The 19,350-nt window shown below is 43.8% G+C and overlaps 1 protein-coding gene across 1 annotated transcript in view; it reads left to right on the top strand.

The window, feature by feature from the left end:
- Positions 1 to 18,575, top strand: part of LOC119383701 (soluble guanylate cyclase 88E) — an 84,232-nt gene extending 65,657 nt beyond the window's left edge. Inside the window, exons 11-13 of the mRNA XM_037651971.2 lie at positions 14,715 to 14,824; positions 15,573 to 15,662; positions 17,082 to 18,575. Of these exons, the coding sequence (XP_037507899.1) occupies positions 14,715 to 14,824; positions 15,573 to 15,662; positions 17,082 to 17,819 (938 nt within the window). The 3' untranslated portion in view covers positions 17,820 to 18,575. The remainder of the gene's footprint in view (positions 1 to 14,714; positions 14,825 to 15,572; positions 15,663 to 17,081) is intronic.
- Positions 18,576 to 19,350: the final 775 nt, after the last annotated feature.

The following is a 19,350-nucleotide window of genomic DNA, read 5'->3' as shown; positions in this document are numbered from 1 at the left end:
GCGCTTACTGTCAACAGTGGATTTGCTGGGCGTTTAACACGTATAAAGGCCAAGAAAAATAGAGAAGGAAACAAGGGCAGACATTGGATTTACTCTGTTCCCTGTCAGCGCCCATCCTCGTTTTTTGCCCTTTGTGTAGTGTTCCTTTAAGCGCTGGATCCTTACGAAGTGGATCCTTACCAACGAGCTCGCCTCAACACCCTCTTAAGTCACATGAAAATTCGCCATCAGCGTCATCATCATAAGCATATGCGTGTGCAGGGCTCCCCATCAGGGGGGGGGGGACAAAGGTTCATCACAGCGGCCCCCCCCCCTCACCCTGCTCTACTAAGTGAATGTATGGGCCAGATTTCGCCCCACCCCTACTAGGTACCGATTGTCTCTGGCTTGCGCGAGGAAACAGGATAAGCGGAAATAATTACACGCTTTGGTGATCATTGAGGCTATAATGAATATCAATATATTCATTATAGGCAGCAGTGCTATTAAAAGAAATTTCAATTATTCAATACCTAGCGCATATCACTTATATTCGTTGGCTGTCTTTATAGATTCGAGCCATGCCAGGCATCGTTCATAGAAATCATAAAGACAGCCGTTCTCTTTTGCGCGTGCTGAGATACTTGGCAGAAGCGGCAACAAAATGGCTTTTGAGCTCTTGGAGGCACGCTTCATTAAAAGGAAGGTACATGTGTGTGAGTGATTACCAGTCACGCTCTACAATACTAAGATGTACTTAATTGCAGCAGACTTCGGAGGCACAGATAAACCTGCAGTGCTACGTCACATCCCTTGCGCTGCGCTTGTGCTCTAATGGCACTGCGCCCCAGCGTTATTTTTCAACAAAATCGGTAGGGACGTTCTGTGTGTCCGTGTGTTTCTCGCTGAATTTGTTGTTATAGCGCCTAAAAGTCATTCCTAGAGCGGTATTTTAAAACCAGATTTTCACTGGCGACAAAAGCTGCAATGACACATAAATTTTGCTGGCATAATATGTTTCATAAAATGTCGTCAGTGTGAGAAATATATGGAACCTTAAGTATTAATCAAAGCACACGCTTTTACAACATAAAAAACGTGTTGATATTTTAATTGGTAGTTGTACCTTAAATCAGCCATCCGTAATTATTAATTGGTGAGAAACAATGTTGTAAATAAGGATATGGACACTTGTAGACCGCTCAATATAAACAGGGTATCACGCCAAGCGTTTTAGACAACAGTCTAGTTATGTGATTTACGTAGTTGTCCCATGCCACGTGTTCACCAAAGTAGGCTCCCAAGTTTTTATTCACGGTAAGAGAAATGGGAGAAAGCAAGGACCATTAAATTATGTTTAACGAATGGTGAGCCAGAACAATGTTGCAGGACAATTTAGTGTATCTTTTTGCTAGCATGGAAGTTTTTATTGGCATTCAGTAGTTGCTAGCTTGTCGGTGAATGCAGATGACAATGTCCTCAGAATTCGTCCTCCCGTAGCTGCCGAGTGCATGCTGTGATTCGATCTCATGTGCGAAAAGATCCTCAGCTGCTAAACTTTTTCGAGTCACCTTGTACATGGACTTACAGTAATAAGGGAAGAAACTACTATGCGGCTCTTTATTCTTATTCAAATATTTCCCGCTTCGTCTTGAGGCAATACAGCAAAGGGGTTGCAAATTTGAAAAGAAAAACGTCTTCACTCACATTGCACATTTGCGCAGACGTCAGACTATTCCACCGTTCAATAGTTTTCAGAAAAAACGACTGTGCATATAGGTTCGTCTTCAATTACTTCAAGACCCAAAACGGCAGCACAAATGCACATGATGAAGAGTGGAGTGGCAGGGCCAGTTTCCAGACCGCGGAAATGGTTCAATAAGTGAACCACTAACTTTATCTTTTTGTTGCATGCTCCGCTATTTTTCTCGATTGTAACCAAATAAATAGTGTGGAAGGTGGTTACCGAAAATGCTTAACGACCATAGATGCAAGACAGATAGAGAAGAAGACAAAGATGTTCAAGAGCATTGGCTGTGTTAGGCCAGTTCTCAATTTTTTTTACATTTGTCCCAATGTGACAGTTTCTTTTCAATTTTTTGTGCTTTGTACTCAACCCGTGACGACCTGGAGGTCCCCGTCCACCCGGAGAAGCGCGTTAAGCGGACGTCTAGGCGCTCTGCGCCGTACCGATCACGGCACGGAACATCACCGCCAGATGCACTTGATGCAACATATATGGCAGTGGTGGCAACTACTACTCCTGCAGCCTCTCTAGAAGGAACTACAGACCATGGCCCTGCAAGCAAGAAGCTGCGCGACGAAGAAGGCAGCTCCGATCCTTCGGACGAAAATGCAGAGGATATAGACCAGGCATCTTTCGCGGTTGTGTCCTACAAGAAAAAAAAAAGAGGTACTGGTGTTCCTGTCGGCTTCCGACCAACCATGGAAGGAGGCCGCTTATGGAAAGTCAGCCCTAACATTTTGACATCAGCGGTTGTAACGTCGGCTCAAGAGAAAGTTTTTAACCATCGCCTCAACAAAGATGGAAGCCTGATGGTTACAGTGTCAACACTGCCCGCCGCCAACCGTTTGCTAACGGTGACTGAACTGGCTGGCGCACCTGTGGAAGCCTGAGTTCCGTTCTCATACACGGCGAGAGTGTGAACATTACAAGATGTTCCTCAGAGTTACTCAAATGAGTTACCCACTTTCGGCAATGGTTATGGTCGGCTGCAGACTGGGAAGCTAACAAGTCAGGCAAAGTTTTACTTGAACGCAGCAATAACGTAATTATGTAATAAAATTTATCCTACGATTCTACAGCGACGACTGTCATCCGTGTGTCATGACCAGGCACTGTAGGCTACCTGCGGTGCGGGCTGCCTATTCCACGCTTGCACGCCCCGTGCTCCAGCATTGCAGTGGAGGCTGTCGCTCAGCAGCAACATCACATCAATCTGTGATGATTTTGTTTTGTTTTGTCTGGCCTGAAATTTAAGTAATCGGCGACGCAAATATAGGCGGTAACCAGTAAACGTTTTATAGTCCGATCAAATGCTTTCCTCTCTCAGGAAATTCAGTTCACTTCTTTAAAACATGTAGCATCGCCACTGCTCTATATCCAAGCTACTGTGAGTTGAGTGCATAGAAGTGTCCAGTATTTTAGTTTTGCCTATCCAGGACAGCTAAAATGGATTCCCACTTTAGTCTCTGATTCGCCTGCTTCACTTGGCTTATCATAAGGTAGCCTGCAGCGATCGTGGCGACTTGTAACAAGGCAGCGGACTCGAGGAGATTGAGAAGCCCAGCTTTCAAGTTTGACCCGTTACTTGATGTACCTCACCAGGGAGATGATCAGCGTCCACGGTTTTCTGGACTAGGCTGCCCACCTGCAAAGGATTGTGTCTGTTCCTAATGTTGTTTATTTCTCCCTCTATCTCTTTGTCAGCAACGATGAGTTCACAGAGAGTTGTACACGCGCAAAAACAGCTGAACATCGTTATACTACAAATGAAAGTATCTATTATGCACATAGGAATCCATTTCGCCGCTCCTATAAGCAGCCGCTGCCAATGTGAGAGGCGGGCAGTCTTCTTAAATTACTCAGAAAGAGCCGCTGTCTGGCTATTCCAAAAAATGAGTTATTGTTCAGCACGGCGATGTGCTGCTTATTATGCACACTTTATTTTAATGCCGCGAGGTTTCGCAGACTTGTGACGTCGCGAACAAGGAGGCGATTTTACGGCACATTGAAAATTTTTGACGAATAGCGAAGAACCAATGAAAAACAATACGCCGTATTGGAAATACTTCATTATTATTTATTTTTTACGCAGTCTTGCGCAAGTGGCAATTACGCGGTGGATCACTTATGCGTCATGTTGTTGCGTCGTTTTACGATCACGTGCTGTGAGCATGACCCCGAAAATTTTGACCAATCATTAACGTTACAGTCGCCCACATTTTTTTCAAGAGAAATTTCGGCTTACACAGTTTACGTAGGCTGTTTACTTGAAGGAACCGGAGGGGACGAGTAAAGGGCCCCTTCACCGCTTTTCCGTCCGCCCCCCCCCCCCTCCCCCCAACCAAGCTGGGAAATGTAGGAGCACAAGGAACGAAATGTAGTATATAAATTCGTAGTCATTTATAATCTTATAACTGTACACAACCCGCTCAATGTGATTTTCTTAAGTATTAATCGACTGAACTTGAGCTTCTCCTTTAGAAAGACTTTATATTAGAGGGCTCTAACAGTAAATAAATTGGCACTCGGATTATCCTGAAGACTTCTGAAGTACCTCGCTTTGTCAGCCACATGTTTTGTTTAATAAGTGAGAATTTAAGATATTAGAGTCATAGCAAGTTCTTTATACTCATCGTATTCGCAACGCGAATCTGAGACTGTGAAGTTTGCAGATGTGATGCTCAGATGAGGAACAGGTTAAATGTGGCTGCAGTTCTTAAACTTCACGGTAATAGTTCCAAAATTTCCTTAAACACTGCTGCGTTGTCGCGGTATAGGGCGGCCCAGCCTGCACAATCTGTTTGTGCAGATTCTTCCCTGATTTAAAGCAAACTGTTTTGAAAAGCAAGTCATCTGATCAGCTCTATGAATATAAAAAACATCACCCTAAATCAAATGTGTATATATATATATATATATATATATATATATATATATATATATATATATATATATATATATATATATATATATATATATATATATATATATATATATATATATATATATATATATATATATATATTTATATATATATATATATATATATATATATATATAGGCAAGGGAACTAATTCCGCGACCAAGGACGATGAACTACGCACTACAATGACCCATTGCCTAAGAGAATGCACGCATGTTTCAGCTAAAAATGACAAATTTCCGTGAAATTACGAGCGTTTTCAAGGAATGTGTGCTATTCACAGGCGAGATGAAAGGAAAGTTTTGAACACCTTCGAGCCTGCCGACGGACACAGCGTCATATCCAACGCTACCTGGGTAAACGTAGCTGGCAAAAATGCTGGCGAAACGTAGCTGGCAAACCTGTCGCCAAAATATGGCTGTTCTTTAGAGGTATGCGCACGCCACTTTAACAGCTTCGCCCTTTCGCCGCACTCTCTCTGCATGACCGAACATCTCCCAAAGAACTCCCAGGAAGATACTGCACACTCCTATGAGCAACTTCAATGTCTTGGACCTCCTTCGCAGATAATCAGTCTCAGTCTAGTGATTCACGGGCGGCAGTTCCAGCATTGGACTTGCCTTTCAAAGTTGAAGAACTGAACACTGCTATCGGTAAATCAAACAGGCACACATCGACCATTCATAACGAAATAACCCATAAAGCCATCGCAAAGCTACCCCACACTTCCCGTCTCCGACTCCAAGAATATTATAAATCTTCGTGGATGTCTGGTGATGTCCCCGGAGAATGGAAGCTGACGAAAATTGTGCCTATTTGAAAACCTCGTAAACAGCCAACAAGCTACGCCTCTTTCCGGCCCGTCGCCCTACTGAGTTGCGTTGGCAAGCTCATGGAGCGGATCATTCACAAACGACTGGCATGGTTCCTAGTAAAGCCGCAATGAACTCTTCGCTGGGGACCTCTTCGCTTCGCACATCCCGATAGCTGTTTTCCTTGACATCAAATCAGCTTTTGACTCAGTCTTTCACCATGCCATTCTCGCAGCCATGGACATTCTTTGTCTCGCAGGAAAGTTATACAAATAACTTGAGAGCTATTTAAAAAAGTGGAAAATATATACGAGCGCTCCAAACGGCACCACACAGTTCTATGCAGTAGAGAAGGGCGTACCCCACGGGGCTCTACCCAGTTCGCTCCTTTTCAACCTTACCTCTATGCACGAAACCACGACATTGCCGCGAGGAGTACATGTCACGATTTACGCCGATGGCGTCTGAATCTGGAGCGCTTCAAGTTAGTGTTACATCACCAAGCAACGACATCAAACAGTTTCACTGAACCTCTCCACGGATTGGGCTCCCCAAGGTCTGCACCTTTCACCACAAAATATTACAGCCATCGCTTTCACAAGAAAGAAAATGAGCAAGTATCCTGTTCCTCTCGGTGGACGGCCTCTGACCTATGTACGGTCTCAGCGAATTCTGCGAATAGTCGTCGACAGAAATCTTTCCTGGTCTCCTTAGGTGAAGAAACTTCGAGCGAGAATAGCAGCAGCGTCGCAACTCTTCATATTCATAGCGGGAAAATGAATGCGATGTACATGCCGCTCAACTGTACTGCTTGAGAAACCATATATTGAAGGAACCTTGCGCTATTGCCTACCGGTGCTTCACCAGTTATCGCCAGCAAACACGAGAACTCTAGAAGCCACACGAGACAGCTGCCTACCAATATGTCTAGGTCTCCCGAAGAACTCATCGGCCTCGGGAACTGTAGCGAAATCAAGATGTCTCCATCTAGATGTCATCTCTACCCAAGACACTATGAGCACTCATCTTCGACGTCTCCTACAAGGGAAGAAATATTTTCTGTACCGCGCACATCAAACCGACATAAATTCTGCATTCGGCCTAGCTGTGCGAATGCTGCAACTTACTCCTATTAGTCAGCCACAGAAAGCAATTCCTGCAACATCTCCTTCTTGGACACTCTCGCCTCTAAATATAAAACAATTTGTACATGGCATCGATGGAGCAAAGGAATGCATCTCACAGACCGCACAGCTGCAGACTACGCTCATCTACTTAGGCGATCACTATGCTCAGCACTCTCATATTTACACTGACTCCTCAACGACTCAAAATACATCCTTCCATGACATTCATGCCCTCTCTACAAAACAAATGCTCTTCTATCGGCTACAGCGGAGGACATCATCAACGACAGCAGAACTTCATAGCATGAAAGAAGCTGTCCTCTATATCTTGCGCCATACGCCTGACCGATGGGTAATCTTCACCGACTCCAAGGGAGCACTACAGATATTGTTCAACTTCTTAAAGGAAACAAATTTTCATCCCGTTTCATTCGACATAACATATTTACACCACTTGGCTAGTACCTCAGGCCACTTTATCACATTTCAGTAAACATCGGCTCCTTGCGGTATTCTGGACAACGAAAAAGCACATGAAGCGGCATGCGAAGATCTTCAAGACAGAAATTATAGGTTACCTTATTTCACCAAATCTGATGTTTCCCAGCTTGCTAAACGACTTGCTTCTGAAGAAAAGAAGCGGCTCTGGAACCTTCCAACACATCCTTATGCATTTCTGCACTCAATCGACCCATATCTCAGAACATGACTCCCATCCGGAACTCCTCGAAATCTGGAAACTCTGTACCATCGTCTTCGCCTAAACGCTGCCTGTGGAAACAGCTTACGGTACCGCTTCGGCCAAGCGGCAAGCCCATACTGCAAAAACTGCGACTCCATCAAAACTGGGGAACATATTTTATTTCAGTGTCGAGCGTATGCCGATGAGCGTGCGCTCTATGAACATTACATTAATTCGGTAACCCAGAGAACTATATCATTTGACTGTGTCTTGATTCCTTTAACCTGCCTCACGCAACAGAGGCGTGTGATGAAACTTCTATTCACATATTTAGACAGTATCGGTCAGCTCGAGAAATGCTAGTTGCACCTTGAAACTCCGCAATGAGAGACTCTGCCAGCGCACGTCCCTGCCCAGGAGACAAAAAACTCGGTTTGTTTTTATTTATTTTCATTCTATTTTAACACTTTATGTCATTTTTTTCTCTCTCTTTCATTGTCTTTCAGTCCCCAATCCGCTTCCCCTCGCAGAGTAGGAAGACAGCGATTTGCATACGCCGGCTATATAAATTCTCTGCTTTTTAGTAAAGAGTTCTCTCTCTCTCTCTCGCAGAGAGGCAAGAACGTGAAGCGGACGACAGTTTTTGATCCACTACCATTAAAACATACTGGTCGATTCCACGAAAGATCGAAAAAGGGTGTATATTTGATGTTTCCGATTTTCCTTATAATTTTGTATGTTGTGCACATATGACTGCACAGCACGAAATCGCAGTTCGTTTTCAAATAAAAATTTTTTTCAACACAGGAAAATTCGACAAGTGTCGCCGGTTGACGACGACCATTTTACGAAGAGTGCGTTTTCGTAAATTCACAATCATGCTGGCAGCCACTGAAGCTATATATTACAAATATCTTTCTCTTTGGCGGAAGTAGAAGTAAAGAGGAAATAGATCTTATCATTTCATGGAATTCTGAGTAAATTATGTATTTTTAAAAATTCACGAAAAACGCTGCGTTTTTGAAAATCAGTCAAATTTGGGACGCTATGGCTACTTCTGTGAACATCTTAGCTTGTTCATATTTGCAGTATGAATAGGCCTTTATGTGAATAATGAACCTCTGCATTTGTATTTCTCTAATAATTTTCAAAGTAGAAAATTTTCATGCTCGAAACACCAAAAAGAGAAAAGTGCTCCTCCATTCAAAAATCTATAATAAAAAAAACCCAATCTCAATTTTGTTCAAAGTCCCCCAAAATGTTCTCAAAGGACTGCAGAGTGATATTATGAAAAAACATGTTGCATCATTTTTATTACAACAAAAGCAGAAAATGTCAAACATTGTGTTTCCAGAGCATGGTGGCTACTGCGCAAAGGACATCTCTAGTAACAAGAAAATACAGTAACACGTCTTTTTTCTTTTCTGAGCTTCGCTAAACAACAGTAATGATCTATGGTCGGAAATTGGGAACTGTTTTGTAAAGAAAAAGACCGTTCCAATTAAATGCATTCGCGTGGTTTGCGACTTCACGCCAGTGTTAGACATCCCTCAGTCCACAGTATGCACTTTCAGTTGTAGCCTCCTTTTCTTTCATCTATTTCAGTTGAGTATAATTCATATCTTGAGTGCTAAAGAACGCATTCCCTCCATGCGTCTCTTATGATGATGTACTGTGCCAGAATTGAGAGATTGGTATAAAAGCCAAGGTCTCTTCATGAATGGAGATGAATTTCTGGAGAGTGGTCGCCAAGAGGTGTGGTTTTTGTTGGCCCAAATGTGTACGTTGTCAAGCCTTATGTGATCAATGCAGAGTTTAAAAAGAATCGATTACGTGAAGATTGGTGGCAGCAGTTCTGGCCACGGACAAAACACGTTTTGTTTGCATTGCATCTGCTTTGTTTTGCGTATCCTTCTTTCTCTTGAAGGAGTGCTGGCAGATCTGGTTTTCCTCTTGAATTGAGCGCGCATCCTGCTTTATGACCCTCCGCAAAAGAGTCTCGATCCGATATCTTCTACGTAACGAAAATTCTGCTGCAGCGGAATTTTCTTTTTGTGCACCACGAGGCAGTCCGTACAAAATCTCGGCCATGGCTATAACGCCTACCCATAGCCACCTTCAGAGCGTAGGATAGTGATCGCATCAAAGTGAAGCACAATTTGGATGCTTAACTTCTATCTCAGGTGGTGTTTGGCTGACTGGCACAGCCGTACTCGTTGCTGTCGTCTGCTCAGGCGGGCGTCCATCGCGCCGCCCTTTGCACCTGTCCGCCTAACGCATGCTACTCCGTTTACACGAGTGCTTGTAGCGCGGGCCACTCGATCCGCCACACGATCCGCACGGTGCGGATCCAGAGACCGGGCGGGAGAGCGACGAGCGGTGAAAAATGTATCGTGTAACCAACGCAATCGACACCCCAGCTTTTTCTCGTGCATAGCGACAAAGCCTGGCAAACAATGTGTGGCTGCTGTGCTTAGGTTACACTGCGGTACTCGCCGTTCACCACTGCCGCCATTTGCGATTCCTCACATTCTTACGATGCATGATCGACTCAGCTACACATATTTCGCGTTTAGCTTCGTTACTTTTATATAAGCGCATTTACTAAAAAAAATTATCCAGAGGAATGAAAATGTCCGTGCTGCCCGTCGACGAGGAATGTAAGTGGTGTCTCAAATGCATTTAATTGGAACGATCTTTTTTTTCTTTACAAAACAGTTCCCACTTTCCAACAATAGATCATTACTGCTGTTTAGCGTAGCTCAGATAAGAAAAAAGACGTGTTACTATATTTTCTTGTTACTAGAGATGTCCTTTACGCAGTGGCCACCACGCTCTGGAAACACAATGTTTGACATTTTCTGCTTTTGTTCTAATAAAAATGATGCAACATGTTTTTTCATAATATCATTCTGCAGTCCTTTGAGAACATTTTGGGGGACTTTGAACAAAATTGAGATTGTGTTTTTTTTATTATAGATTTTTGAATGGAGGAGCACTTTTCTCTTTTTGGTGTTTCGAGCATGAAAATTTACTACTTTGAAAATTATTAGAGAAATACAAATGCAGAGGTTCATTATTCACATAAAGGCCTATTCATATTGCAAATATGAACAAGCTAAGATGTTAACAGAAGTAGTCATAGCGTCCCAAATTTGACTGATTTCAAAAACGTAGCGTTTTCCGTGAATTTTTAAAAATACATAATTTACTCAGAATTCCATGAAATGATAAGATCTATTTCCTCTTTACTTCTACTTCCGCCAAAAAGAAAGATATTTGTAATATATAGCTTCAGTGGCTGCCAGCATGATTGCGAAGTTACGAAAACGCATTCTTCGTAAAATGGTCGTCGTCAACCGGCGACACTTGTCGAATTTTGCTGCGTTGAAAAAAATTTCTATTTGAAAACGAACTGCGATTTCGTGCTGTGCAATCATATGTGCACAACATACAAAATTATCAGGAAAATCGGAAACATCAAATATACACCCTTTTTCGATCTTTCGTGGAATCGACCTACTTTTTTTCCCATGTTGCTACAGATCACGAGTTGTTGATATACTCCACTAACAGCAAAACAACAAGAAATGTTGAATATAGTGGCGCCTTTCCTCCTCACCGATACGTAAAAAAGAGATAGAATGACCAGCGTTGTCAACTGGTTCAATTATCGCGCGGCGAACAATACTGATGAATTAGAAAGATAGTGCAGTGTTAAGAAATGTGTTCAGTAGGTAACGCAATTAGGAGCAGAAATGAAGAGGGTTTGTGCGAAACTAAAACAGCCATAAAATTATGTACTAACAAAAATATTCTTTTTACAGAAAAGTGGCCATTTCTTTATGAATATCCGCCGCACATTTATTTGAAAGAGCGTTAATTATGACGAACATAAAATTTTGATTCCGCAGATTATTGTTATCTCTGACGGGGCTCTTAGACATTTTCAGAAATAACCTTGTAGAAGCTCTTTGTATAAGCTATGTCGTAGTGAACCACACACGTACGTTTTCTTTTTTTGGTATGAGTTTGGAGGATTCGAGCACGTATAGTAAGCTGCGAAAAAATGTCATTATTATTGAAGTTAGAGCATCACAGTATAGTCACACGTCGTTGTCCTACTGCTCTGTGTACATCTTGACTGCAATATTAAAAAGAAAAAAAAAGACATTCAGCATTGAACAACGAATTCCCGGCGGCTCTTTCGCGCTGTAATTAGCAGAAAGAACATACGTTGTCGATAAATAAATTATACGATGTACGTGGTGGAAGACGAGGACGCAGACGAAGACGCATGTGGAAGACGAGGACGCAGACCAAGGATGTGACGACATGAGCGCTGACTCTCAACTAAAGTTTATTGAAAGGAAGGACACGAATAAATACATACAGAGGCCAACCCGCTATCGACCGAGCAAGTGCGCGTGTGCATCAGAGTCATCCAGGTGATAACCAAATTACTCAGCGCACGTGGAACACCAAAGTGCGTCAAAAATCTTATATACAAAACAAGAGACACTTACAAACAAACGTGTGACGCCACCTAATCCGGCGCCAGTCAAGACAAGTTTCGATTAAGAAATTGCACCTCCTTTTCGCTAAGGGCAACCGACGGATGGCTTATACACCTTTCACCTTCTCTGCCTATGACCAAGGTCTCCATAACCTCCCTCGTGTTCTGATGGTTATGGCGGAACAAACAATCTGTTTTCCCCGTCATCGGCTCGCAATCACATTCTCTGCTGTTTGAAGGCAGGTGTAGACCGCCTGCAGCCCTTAATGATGACAAACGTTCTCTCAATCTAATATTTGCATATCGTCCGGTTTGGCCAATATAAACACGCCGCATGACAACGGCAAACTGTGTACAACACCTGAATTGCATCTAATGTATCTATCTTTCTGCTTCTTGGAACAAGAATTACAAGCCTTGCCAACCCCCGATAGTTTCTTATGCGAACGTGAACAGATAGTCGCGAGTTTACTAGGGGCAGACAAGGCCAGGCGCACCCCACATCTGTTCCCTACATTGTTCAGGTAGTGCGAAAACTTATGTACATAAGGTACAACCACCAGCCTATTTTGCTTGCGTAATTGCTCTGTTGTCTTTTTTGCCTTATTGGCACCCTTGACCTACTTGATCAGATGATGGCAGGCTCTCACGATTTCCGTTTCCGGATAGCCGATCATCTGAAATTTTTCTATCTGGCTCATGAAACTCTCCTTTAGAGAATGACTGTACGTTTTCTGGAGCACGGCGCGCAGTGCCGCGTACACGATGGCGGATTTCACCGTCTTAGAATGGCCACTCGAAAAGTTCAATATGGCCTTTACAGAGCGTGGCTTATATAACCAGCACAAGTGGTCCTTCTTAAATCTGAGTTTAATATCCAGTAATTAGAGGTCTGCGTCAGCGGGTAGCTGAGAAGTAAACTCCAGTCCAATACCGCATGCCGTAAAAATCTTTAGAATACTATCTACCCTGTTATGCTGACTGTCGCATTCAGTGATGACCCAAAAATCGTCAACATATCGGAAAACCTGTAAGGCCAAACTGCCTAAGCTGTTGGCGATTGCATTATCAACGCGGCTAAGGAAAATATGGCTTAGGATCGGTGCCACCCTCGACCCAATACAGATTCCTTATTTCGGTGCAAAAAAGTTCCCACTCCTTTCAACAAACATGGATGGCAAATAAAACGACAGCATTTCCCAAAAAACTTTCCACAGAAGTACCACACTTGTCAATAAAGATCAGCTGGTCATTATTGTCAACAATACAAGACTTAACCCCCCGCATGATTTCACTGTGAGGTATCGAATAAAACATATCTTCGATATCTATGCTAAAAGCGTCACAGGAACCAGGGTTATGATCCTTGAGAAATTCATAGATACCTTCTGAACTCTTCACCGAAAACGGACATTCAAGGACTCAAGTTGTGCTTGTAGGTAACCCGACACTTCGTGCTGCCATGTTGCTCTTTCTGAAATAATAGCCCTAAACGGGGAATCTCGTTTGTGGGTTTTTACTGAGAAAAATATCTGTAAATTTAAGCCTTTCGCCTTCTTAACTCGAGAGTACAGACGGGCAAGATTACTTTCTTGCAGCAAAGTGAGCGCCTGCTGTTTCACTTTTGCTGTCTTAACTTCAATGCGGTTAAAATTTTTCAAGACCGCCGCCTCCGACTTCTCAGTGAATACACCTTCCGACATTACCACAAACATCCCCTCCTTGTCCGAGACACACACTCTCAGTCCCTCACGCGCCAAACATCCTAGTAACAAATTAACAGGCGAGGGCTTATTCCCGGTGGAATACCGTGCACAAGCATCGATACAATCTGACACACAGATTGTTTGCTCCCCGCTGGAACGAACCGTGAGATGGACCTAGAATAGGCAACTTTTTCCGCCGGAGGCACATTGAGTTCAATGGCGAAATTCGGTCCCAGGCACAGTACCTTTCGTACTTTCTCCGGCACCGAACAGTCCCCGAGAACGCGAACATCACCTTGGGGCGGCCTTTTTTTTCCTAGTAGCCCCAAGAGCATTTACAACGGGCTCTAGAAAGGCCGCTCTTCTAGCTATCGCTGTGAGTGTGCTGTGGTTTCCGCGCAGGTCTGGTATTTTTTGATGCGGCGGCATTCATTCGCTGGTCGGGAAGGCAGATTTGTCTAGTTTGTTAGCACCATCTGGTTTATGATATGGCCAATATAAGTGTGACGTGCGACGGTGGTTGTTTTCAGTCAAGCTGTTGGCGCCTGTGCAGCCCTAAGAGGCCTGACGATGCGTTGAGAGATAAGTGGTGTGATTCAGAAGCAGTTTTCTTGTTGTGCACCAATTCTAAGCTGGAAAAAAATGTCTCGCATCCTGTGGGAAAGTATATAGTCTAGCCTACGACAGCAAAATAAAAAAAAATTATAGAAGAACGTTTTGCGACGGATATACGGATGTTGTTATGCGTTACATTCATGTTTGCCACACTGCAACAATATCTTCAGACAAAACTGTACATATTAAATACTGTATCCGTGCTGCAAAAGATATGTCCAAGCAGTTTTTCGATAATTAAATTATTGAGATGTTTGAACTAGAAATACGGCTCCCGTGATGATAGTTAGTTTCCTTCTGGTGAACACCATGCGAAGGTGTTGCTTTCGGGGTAAAAACGCATCAACGAACCATTAGGCTAATTATTCAATCTTTGCTATCTCTATAGCTTTTCTGAACTCCAAAAAATTATGTATCACTTGGTGCTGTGGTCACGTAAAAATGTTATTTAAAGCCTATATTACTCACAATTTACCACCTTTTTAACACTTGCACTTTACGAATGTCACCATGTCCTACACAAAAGTTTTCAATAAATTGTCACATGTGATTATTACTACTCACAACTGCACCATTGAGGCTCACCGACTAAATATTTTTTTTTCAGGTGTTCATTCTGGCGCAGTGGTGGCAGGTGTTGTCGGCCTGAAGATGCCGCGGTACTGCCTCTTCGGTGATTCCGTCAATACGGCATCGCGAATGGAAAGCACGAGTGAGGTAGGACTTACTGTAACCACGTGGATTTGTTCGCTTTATTTGTCTTGGATAAATGTTGGTACATGATAACTTAATTCAAGTTACCAAACCGTTTTCTATTGGCTGAAGGGGGGCAAGTGACCCGACTTCGTAAAGAGCGCCATGCAGTAGTTATGGCTTGAAGGTACTTGAACTGTATCGAAGGGTTTATTGAACGGACTTTTTCACTTAATGAAATGGAGTGCCTCGCAACAAACCATTTTTTTAAGTGGCAAATAGATAGGCTATAATTACTGACTGAATAATTGGTCCTTGTGTTCCATGCCATTCTAAAACTAGGCACTTCTACATTCGTTCGCTATTCCCGTTTTTAATATAAGCGTTGAATGTTATGCTGTGTAGACGGCAAGGAGAAACAGTAAGCCGCTTGTAGGTGTGTTAATTTAGCATATCGTTTGCTTTGGCAGTGCTCTGCAGCTTCCACCTTAATTACGTTTAGAAAGTAAAGCGCTTTCTCATTTCGGAATGGGTACAAGAAATGACAGATACCTCACAATTTTACATAATCTGGAGAGACTTAATGAGTAAAGAAAGAAAGTAATGTGTTTTCACGCAAATGTTTCCACTGTCTTGAATATTTTTTATATGAATTTTATTCAGTATAATAAGGATTCATAAGTATACGTTGTGACGCAATATATATATGTACGCAATATATATAACAGAAGACATGCCTTTGAACAGTATGAAATAAATTGTAATTTCGCAGGCCCTGCGCGTTCACATCAGTCAGAAGACAAAGGAACTACTAGATGAATCAAAGTGGCTGATTCAGGAGCGCGGTACCGTCGATGTCAAGGTACGTAATTGTGACCTTCCAATTCACCAAGCAGTTCTTGTGGCTTTTCATTTGAAGGATAACAATTCACCAAGCGCAAACACAATTTCCGCACAGGAATATAAGGTAATTCATGCTGCGGTTGGACATTCCGCGGTTCCGTAACACCAAAACACACTCATCTGGAATGCCCAGCGAGCTGCTGCAAACTTGAATGCAGCTCCAACTCAGTCCAAAACATTCACCATGCGCATTGTTAGATGAATAAACAACGCACTAGCAGTAATGTTCAAATGTTCATCATTGATTTCTGAAATGCAAAAAAAAAAGAAAACACGTGTGTAGCGCATTCGCGCACCGCGATCGTGCTGCTCTCAGCCGTGGTATCAACGAACGAAATCAGCTGCGGCTGCCACTCGCCGGATCCCTTGCAGCGGTAGGCCGGTAAGTTGGCGGTGGTCTTGGCCCGCGTCATCCAGTCGGTGCACGCGACGGTGCAAGTTGTAGCGAGCGCAGGCCATGAAACCCCCGCCGACTAATCGGCCTACCGTCGCAACTGAGCCGGCGAATCGCGGTCGCAGCTGATTTCGTTCGCTCAAACCACGGCTGAGAGCAGCAAAATCGCGGCGCCCGAATGCGCTAATCACGTGTTGTTATTTCGCGGGCTTTCTTTGCAGCTTGCAAAAATGGTAGACGTGAGACTCTATCACAAATAATGCAATGGGGGTTTGTGAAGACGCTCTTGAAATTTGCAAATTCCATTTCCGGCCTAAAGTCAATGTTTAGCAATTTAGTTGTAAAATCCTATTTAACAAATGAATTAATTACAAAACAAAAAAATTGTCTATAGTGCGCAAGGTGGCTGTCAGCAATATGCAACTGATTTGCAACTGAACCTATAACATTGCATTTTTAAACCCTTGCCTAAAGATAGCTGGGACAACCGGCATAAGCAAGATCTTGTCCAGTTGAAAAGCATTTCTGATTTGTGCTGCATTACTGACCTGATTTCTGCTGCATTACTGAAGGAAGAATTTCTCTAACGACGTTAACATGGCTCGCAACTTAGCGAATTATCTCAAAAAAAAAACTCTTTTTCCTTGATCAACGCATGTCTTTACGAAGCAGGAGCGTCGTATCGAAGAAAACAGTAGCACAATTAGTCGCACAATAATAGAAGGACGGAATGAGGCCGCGTTTACAGTTTAAGCTTCATCAAATATATGCAAATATATGCAAAAGTGCGCACGCATGCTGCGATAGGATGAGATAACAACCTGCGAACCTTTGACCACCCCTCCACATGGACGCGAGATGTTATAATGTTTTGTGCACTCTCTTTGTTATCTCAATTTTTTGACTCCAGGAAAGTTACGAAAGTGTAACAAAACATCCCAACCCATTTTGATGCTGTTATTGCTTCTGTTGATCTCATAACAGGGTAAAGGCTCCATGAAAACCTACTGGCTCCAGGGAAAGAAGGGCCAGGGAAACGTTAACCGGCGGTACCCGGATGCTTCGACTGCCCTGTCCACAAAGCAAGAGTCCAAGCGCCGCAAGTCCTCTGTCGGGGCCCGTTCCGTGTATTCGCCGGTGACGTACGAAGAGATAGCCAAACACTCGCCGTCCAACACGCCTCCACCACACGGAGGAGGCAACGTGACGTCAACGAAGCCAACAGCTGGTGTCAGTCCCACGACACAGACGGCAGGCAACGCGCCTGGCACTGCAGTCATCAAGGACGTCACGGGGAACACGGAGATTCCGAACGGCGGCTCTACATCACCTAAGCGTCGGACTATGAGCGTCGCTCCTACGACGACCCCGGTGAACGCCTCGCCCAGGGAGACGAACGGCCGGCCCACACCTCGCAAGAGTGCGTGGACGGAGCTCGAACTGAAAGTTCCTACGCAGCCCCTGGCTCCTGCGTCAGTAGTGACCGTGCCGCCGCCACCAATCTTGACCGCCGTCGGGTTGCAGCCGCCCTGCCAACATTGCACGCACTGTCATAACAACTACAATCAGCAGCAGCGAAGGCTGGCTGACGTCTCGTCGGTTGAGTCTAGGGGCGACAAGCTAGGCTGTTGGGCGTCTTCGCCGCCTAATCGGGCTGGTGTCGGTGGTCAGCTGGCTTCGAGTGCAAGTGGCGGCAGTGGCGCGGCTTGTTCTATCTTGTGAGAAAGGACGCTGGGAGTGCCAGTGATTAGCATCTTGAATGGCGGCTCAGTGGATGCCCATAAAAAAAGAACTTGTGGGCTTCTGACCAGGGTCGCTTGACGGTGTGTTATTTATTTAAGTGCAAAATATTGGTTGTCTGGAAAATTTTCCGCGGTGCTTCGGGAAGGACATGTCAAACTTTAGTCGGCATCCTACCCAACTTCACCAGTGGTGTGCGGCTTATTCAAATGCTAAAGGTTATTTGCCCGGAGAAGGAGATTGGCAGCGCTTCTGGCCGGACGGATGTGAACATACACGCTTGCTTGGCATGGAACTATTGTAATGGCCGTCAGTGTAGTCGCGTCAACCTTGTCTATTATTGAAAGGCAGCGGCTGGTTTTAGACTGCAGGAAACTATGTGAAAAGTGCATAGATAAGCAGCTGCAGCGAGGTGCTTACAATCAGCACAACGCAGGCGAAATCTTCGTATGGCTTCTGAAGACTAGTGCGGCCACGATGTAGCCGCAATGCTTAAAATGCAAAACGTTTCGGTATGAATTTTCAAGCTGTGTCCGTTGTTTTCCGGCGTCTGTAGTTCAACGAAAACGTTCACTGAACGGAAAAGTACGTATGTTATCAGGCTATGTAAAAAAAAGCAACACGGTTGGATATGTATGAGTGCTAGCTATTTCTTTTAAATAAATACAGCGATGACTGAAGAGTGCCTTGCTGCTGTTCAGTCTTAACAGAACAACGTAATAACGCGCTAACTGCAAGCCAGGGATCACCCCAGGGCGAAACATTCCGTTAGCATGTTTCGCTTACCCATAACCCCGTTCTCTTGTTTGTCCCGTGTCTTCGAGTAGACCCAGTTTAGTTCAAGTGTGACTATGCTACGGGAGGCCAGAAAGTAGTTCCTTTGCTCGGTACATTTCATGATCGGGCGGCGTGTAAGAATGCAGGCAATGAAAACTGGCACTCTTGGGCGTAGGAGTAAATAATGGAAAACAGGAAGCGCTGAATTGTTAACTTTGGCAGTAACGCCCAGTAGCTATATATGGCTGAACAAAGGCATTATGATTGTATTGTGCCCATATTATTTTAAAGGTGTCGTAGTGAGATGCCAATAACGCACACAGAATATTCCGGCTTATATCACTTGATGGCGCTTTCATTACTGAATGGTTAGAGAATAAAAAGGTTAATGAAAGTGAAAGAGAGGCGCTTTTTTAGAACGGAGCTCGACAAGAGTGCTAATATTAGGAAAGCAGTACCTGTTTTGGTGATCGGGCTGAGAATACCACGTTGCTTGTAGTCGCTATTAGAACGTTTGGATTTCGTCTAAGATAGTTGTTTGCAATGCCAAATATGGCTGGTCGAGGCAAATATCTATGTTGAACTATGTTGTCTAGTTTAGTATTACCTCTACAAATTTATCCGTATCTTAGGCAAGACTATGAAGAATTTCATAATGTATGTAGCAAGTGATCTGCTTTTCGCCATGCATTCTCCGTGCTCTCTGATATCTCTGTGTTGTGCTTGTTGATTACAG

The sequence above is a fragment of the Rhipicephalus sanguineus genome, chromosome 2 (genome assembly GCF_013339695.2).
Source record: "Rhipicephalus sanguineus isolate Rsan-2018 chromosome 2, BIME_Rsan_1.4, whole genome shotgun sequence".
NCBI classification, from domain to species: Eukaryota; Metazoa; Arthropoda; class Arachnida; order Ixodida; family Ixodidae; genus Rhipicephalus; species Rhipicephalus sanguineus.
This window is presented reverse-complemented; position numbering and strand designations above follow the sequence as displayed.